This window comes from Marmota marmota, unplaced genomic scaffold (assembly GCF_001458135.2).
Source record: "Marmota marmota marmota unplaced genomic scaffold, marMar, whole genome shotgun sequence".
Lineage (NCBI taxonomy): Eukaryota > Metazoa > Chordata > Mammalia > Rodentia > Sciuridae > Marmota > Marmota marmota.
Window position 1 is genome coordinate 3720841 of NW_025999999.1, and position 6000 is coordinate 3726840.

The 6000-nt window shown below is 51.1% G+C and overlaps 1 protein-coding gene across 6 annotated transcripts in view; it reads right to left on the minus strand.

The window, feature by feature from the left end:
• Crtac1 (cartilage acidic protein 1) overlaps nt 1-6000 on the minus strand; it is a 134428-nt gene that overhangs the window by 2502 nt on the left and 125926 nt on the right. For all 6 annotated transcript variants that reach the window (XM_048807104.1, XM_015494599.2, XM_015494601.2 and 3 more), the window contains exons 12-13: nt 1884-2029; nt 1178-1220 (exon numbers count right to left, since the gene is read on the minus strand). In XM_048807104.1, coding sequence (XP_048663061.1) covers nt 1178-1220; nt 1884-2029 — 189 coding nt within the window. The remainder of the gene's footprint in view (nt 1-1177; nt 1221-1883; nt 2030-6000) is intronic.

Below are 6000 nucleotides of genomic sequence, written 5' to 3' on the forward strand. Positions count from 1 at the left end.
TTGGTACCATGCAGGAGGCATATCAATGCCTGTTGGATGATGAAAAAATGGAGGGGGCTGGTTTGGTGATCTGGAAGGGTCCTTCCAGCATGCAGAGAAGACCGTTTTCCATACACCTGCACTGTCTGTTTAGCATGAGGCCAGGGTGGGGACATGGGGAGTGTGGGGGAGTCACATCCTCCTCAACCACCCTGAGCCTCCCTGCTCCTATGCTTCTGCATTTTGAGGTGCTTTGCCCAGACAGGGCTCTTCTCTGGAACATTGCCTCTCTGTGTCAGTCCAACTCCTTGTCATCCCTCAGGTCCCAGCTCAGACCTTGCTTTCTCAAGGTGGCCTTCTAGGACCCTCTCCAGATGGTTGAGGGCCACCCTTGGTACTCTCAAGCCCCTGCCCCTGCCCCATTCCAGTCCTGATCCCATGTGTGGCCATTGACTGTTCACTGTGGGTCTGTCTATCGGTTATGGAGAGGATGGGGCTATCTGTCTAATTTACTTGTGTACCTCTGCAGCAAATGCATTAGCCTGAAGCTAATGTGTGGCTTTAGAGTCGACTTGGGTCTAAGGAAGGAGGAATCCTTGGCTTGACCCCTTGTTACTGGTCACTAGAATGGAAGACGCTAGGTTGAAGGTCTTGTGGACACTGAGCCTCTAGGCTGCTCCCTTCCTATTCTAGGCTCTTGGGAGATTTTCAGAAGGTCACTGGATTTTTATGGCACTACCATCTAGAAGCTACCTGTCCCCTAGTATTGCACCAGTATGTAATCTCCCATCTGCTCTGTGACTTTGCACCCTGCTTTGCCTGGATGTTCCCAACAATGGCCAACCTTGCCTGTCAGACCCTACTGGCTGCTTCCCTGGCTGCCACGGCATGTGGCTATTCTACCTGCACCAGGACAAAGCTCGCCCACCAGAGTCTCCACTGTCTTTATGCTGGCTCCCAGGACCCTCTATATTCATGGCATGAGACACTGCCAATTCCCAGAACTGCAGTGAGTCAGCCTGCCGGTCACTCCCACCTTGGTGAGTCATATGGCGGTTGTCTTGGCATCTGGAGTCCCAGGGAACAACACCTTCCTCTCCCTGCCTTTCCACCCTCTGTCTACACCCTGGATATTGCCACTGGTCAGGCCAACATTTCCCAGGGAGTGCCCATCCCCTGGGGCCCACAGACAACTCACCCATGCAATGGCCATTTTCCTGCTGGGAGAATCCCTGGCCGCACTGTAAGGTGGGCAGAAGCAGAGACAACAGTGAGTTGAGACTGTCCCATCTCAGGTCTCCTCCTAGTCACAGCCACAGAGAAGCTGTTACTCTGACTCCAGCATGAGGGGTGTTCTCAGTCCTAAGGCCTGGGTGGAGTTCCCTCCCTTCTAGGACCCTCTGCCTTGCTCTGAGAACAGGAGACGGCATAGTGTGCAGGGGGCAAGAATGAACATAATCCAAACTTCTGCTCATTTCCCTTCACATGGGTTCTGCATACCCGATCTGGACCAGAGATTGGTCCACAGAGGCTCTGTACAGGGTCTGAGCCCCACCCTTAGGGCAAAAGGAGGTCTCATAAGATACTTGGAAAGAACCAGGAGGGCTGCAGGGGACCTACAGGTCAATTTTTAACCCTGCTCACAACTGGTTGTAGGCCTCAGTGGGCCTTGGGTTCCCTTTCTTGGTCTCAGTTTTGTCCTCTGTAAAATGGATACAAAACACTTGCTCTGACAATTCTCTAGGATTTCTGAGAAGCAGAAGAGAATGTGATAGTGTTGTTCAGACTACAAATGGAGGGATCACTCTGAAGCCCACCATTATTCTAGAGGCCAATGCTACAGCCCATGAGACTGTGGGTGGTGTCTGCTTTTCTAGATATGAGGTCCAGATGCCTTGGCCCACCTCAAGTGGGGCTGGGTCCTGAAGTTTGTCCTCATCCCGGGGGTAAAGGATCTCCAGCACTGAGTTCATCTTCTCACTGGCCACACTCTGGCTCACCATCTTGCCATCTGGCCACGTCACTTCCACACTGCTGGCTTCATCCCTCCCTGTGGGAGGAAGGACAGCGGTCAGCAGCAGAGGGGAGAGGGGCTCTCAGCCAAAGCACTGGCAGTAATGGATTCCTTCATGTAATAAAAGCATTAATGGAGTCCTCTTCTACGGGCTAGGGAAACGAACAAGACAGATTTGAGGTGCCTCCTCTTTAGACCAACACTGTACAACAGAACTTCCTGCCCTGATGGCCATCTGTGGCTGTTGAGCACTCAAAGTGGGACTAGTGGGACTGAGGAAGTGAATTTTAGATTTTATTTAATTTTAAACAAATTTACATCTAAATAAAATACATGATTAAATAAAATACATGATTGATTTAAAAATACATTTAAATAAGTACATTCACACATGGCTGATGGTTGCCATACTGGATAGCACAGCTGTAGAATTTACATTCTAACCACAAGTCAAGTAGCATGAAGCTGGATTTGGGGAGGTGGAAGGCCTGGTGGTCAGCGACTTGACTCTGGCATCTGGACTCCAAATCCTGACTCTCCTACTTACCCTGGTGTGTTGGACAGAACATGGTGGGGAGCAGGATCCTGGGACCCCTGGGGACAAACCCCAGCTCTGCAGCCAAGTCACTGTGGACTCCTAGGCATCCCTCTTCCATATCTATTTATGGAGCTCTGGTAGAGGGCAGGCCCTCTTTTGTCACTGAATGTCCCTGTTGTCAGGGGGCTTCCACTCTTCATGTGGGACAGAGGCCAAACACATGAACAAACAATCATGCCAGATATCAACAAGCTCGGTGAAGAAAGCCGAGCAACAGGGTAAAGAGGACCTGGAGGCTGGTTGGGGCTCTTCGGGGATAGCCTCTTGGGGAGGAGGTATTTGAGCTGAGCTCTAAATAAAGACCTGGAAAAGACAGGGTGGAGGGCACTGGAGAAAGACCATTCTACAGAGCTGAGATGTTTACAGGAGGTGGCGGTGAAGCTCAGACAACATTCACGGTGAATCCATCTGCACACATCCCTAAAGCAATGTGCTACATCATTGGCAGAAAGCAGGTGGGAAAGATTTGTCAGGTGTTTAGGCTTGTCAAAGACTGCCCTGGCTCCCTGCATAAGGAACCAGGCTGGTCCCTGTGGCAAGGTCAGGCTAATGGTGATGGATTGGGGAGGGCAGGGGGGCTGGGCCTCACCTTCAGGGAGGGGATGAGCTCCTGGACCACCACCTGCACAGGAGATGGTGCTCAGCACACATAGGAGTGCTGAACACCCACCTGGACTGACCAGATGTGGACACATGCTCTGGGGAGCACTGGGAACCCTCAAATCTATGTAGTCCCTTAAGCATCATTCCTGGGCTGAATAAATGGCACATCACTCATAGGAATGCACGCCTATTTTTCTCCTAATGCATGTAGATACTGTCAGAAAATAAATGACACTGGAAAGTGCTGTTGGATTCATACTGGCTTTTGGTCCTTACCATCCACCAATGGATGTGACAATGACAGTTACTATGGGGGTGGAGGGTTGTCTGTGAGGTATTTAGATGCATAAAAGAGATTCTCGTATTTTAGCAAAGGGGCCTGGAAACCTCATGCAGACTGAGAAGGATCTAGTGAAGGGTGCAGAGGTCTGCTGAGGGGCAGGGGCCAGGACAGTATCATGGAGGGGAGCACCAGCTACCTCTTTCTGTCCAGTGGGGGACATATCAGCCACATCATCGTCCTCCCTTGTGGGTGCCCCTCCCACCCTGCTTCCTCCAACCTTCAGAGAAGTCTCCCTATGTCGCTATGTCTGCAGGGAGTGAGGTGGGACCAGGTGCCGCAACCTGGAGATTCCCAAGTCCTGGAGGGGAGGGCAGCCCTGAACTTATGGGCACCACAGGCAGCGTCATGGGGACAGTCCTGTACTCAGTTATTTTTCTTGCCACAGAGCCCAGCTCTTCCTGAGCCCAACCACCCTGGTTCTGGGTTTGAATTATCAGGCCAGAAAGTGCTCTGCCTCCCCCGCCTATAACTTCTCCTGGGGAGGGGCGGGAAAGGGGCTGAGGAGTGCCAACTACAGGTTTAATTTTTCTGTTTTGAAGTAGACTCTTGAGGTGCAAGAGATTTGGCATTTTTAGGGTGCACAGTGCCCAAATTAACTGGCACATGTAAAAACTATACATTTCCCATTTAAAAAAAAAAAAAGGAGAGCAAATGTTTCTCACCTAAGCCAACAGAACAGCGACAGGAATACATTTTCCAGCCTGCCTGAAGTGCCACAAATAACTCAAAAGAGCCGCCGAATATTCATAGACCATCACAAATTTACAGCCTGCACTTGCGGTGCCTGGTGCAGTCCAGCCCTCCCTCTCCAGACCCAGGAGGGGCTGGGGCTGTGGCAAGCCGGCCTGCAAGGCATAGCCTGGGCTTCCTCCTCAGCCGCTGACTAGCCTGTGGATTTGGGCCACCTCTCTGGGACTCAGCCCTGTCCGTATGAGGGGTGTGCCAGTCCAGCACCCCAACACTTCCAGAAGCACGGACCCCAACACTCCCAGAAGCATGGACTTCTTCCCTGGAATATAAACTCTGCCCGCTGATTCATCAGCGTCCTCACCACCAGTCCCCAAAGCGCTTCCCCTTGTTGGTAATAACAGTGAAGGCCGATGATGTGCCCAAACCTTACGACGTGCTTCACAGTGTTATCGCCTTGAGTCTTCACAACACCTACCCGAGGAAGAATTCATTCCTGCCCCCCTTTTTTAATGAGCCATGCTGGGGATTGAGCCCAGGGCCTCACTCATCCTAGGCAAGGGCTCTTCCACAGAGCCACACCCGCCTCCTTTTAAATTTTATTTTGAGACAGGGTCGCACTAAGTTTCCCAGGCTAACCTTGAACTTGCCATTCTTCTGAGTAGCTGGGATTATAGGTGTGCACCACCACGCCCAGCTAGGAAGGTATTAGTTTTATAATTTCCAACTTAGAGATGAGAAAGCTGAGCCTTGGGAGAAGCAAGAGGATTTCCCATGGTTCCTCAGGTCAGGCCTGTCTGATCCCAGAGTCCCAATCTGCTGTACCCTTGTCACACTGCCCACTCCACACCCATGCCCAGCAGTCATTGTGTGCCAAGTTTTGCACAGGGATCTGAGATTCAGTCATGAATGAGAAGGTCCCATCCTGGAGGAACCGATTCCTGTGGGAGCAATGAACACAGTGGTTACATGATCATAAACTGGGAAGGTATAGCGGTAGCATTGGTGCCACTCTAAGAGGTGGGTCATTTCACTTGGATATTGCAGGAGGAATAAGAGTCTGTGAGGCTGAGATGGGAAGGAAGGAGCATTCCAGGCAGAGGGGACAGTGTACAGAGGTATGAAGGACATGGTGTGTTTGAAGACCAGGGTGAAGTTCAAAGCAGGGAAATAGAGTGTTAGAATGTGTGCAGTGGGGGGAAAGGAGTTTGAGGCTTTTGTACCTGTAAGGTGGGTGTTTTGTCCCCATTTTTGGAATGAGTCTTGGTGAAATGAAGTGACTTACAGATATCTGAGCTAGGACTAGAGCCTGTCCTTGGTCTTCCTGATCCCTCTGCCCCAGGGTACCCAAGGCAGAGGATACTGAGACATCTCAAGTATTCAGGAAGCTGCACACGAAGGGGGTTCCAGTTTCCAGACACCGCACAAGAGCAGCCTTCAAGACTCGGCCAGGCCTGTGAGCAGGGGGGGACCCACAGAGGAGGGGCCTCAGGAATCAGCAGAGACACAGGTCAGGAGCCGCAGTGAGTCGCCTCTGGCAGGTTTTAAAGGACAAAGGCCAAGGAGGCACAGAGAATTGCGCTTTTCACAAGAATTACAAGCAAAACAGATGGTGGGAATACAGTTGGCGGAATATTTTTACACTTTAATAAAGCAATTTTTATGTGGGCCACTGAATTTTCCTTCCCTAAATGAGCACCAGCCGGCTTGGAGGCAGCTCTGAGTCACTAGCAAACAATTAGCTTAAAAGGAAGAGGGATGCCTAGGAGTCCACAG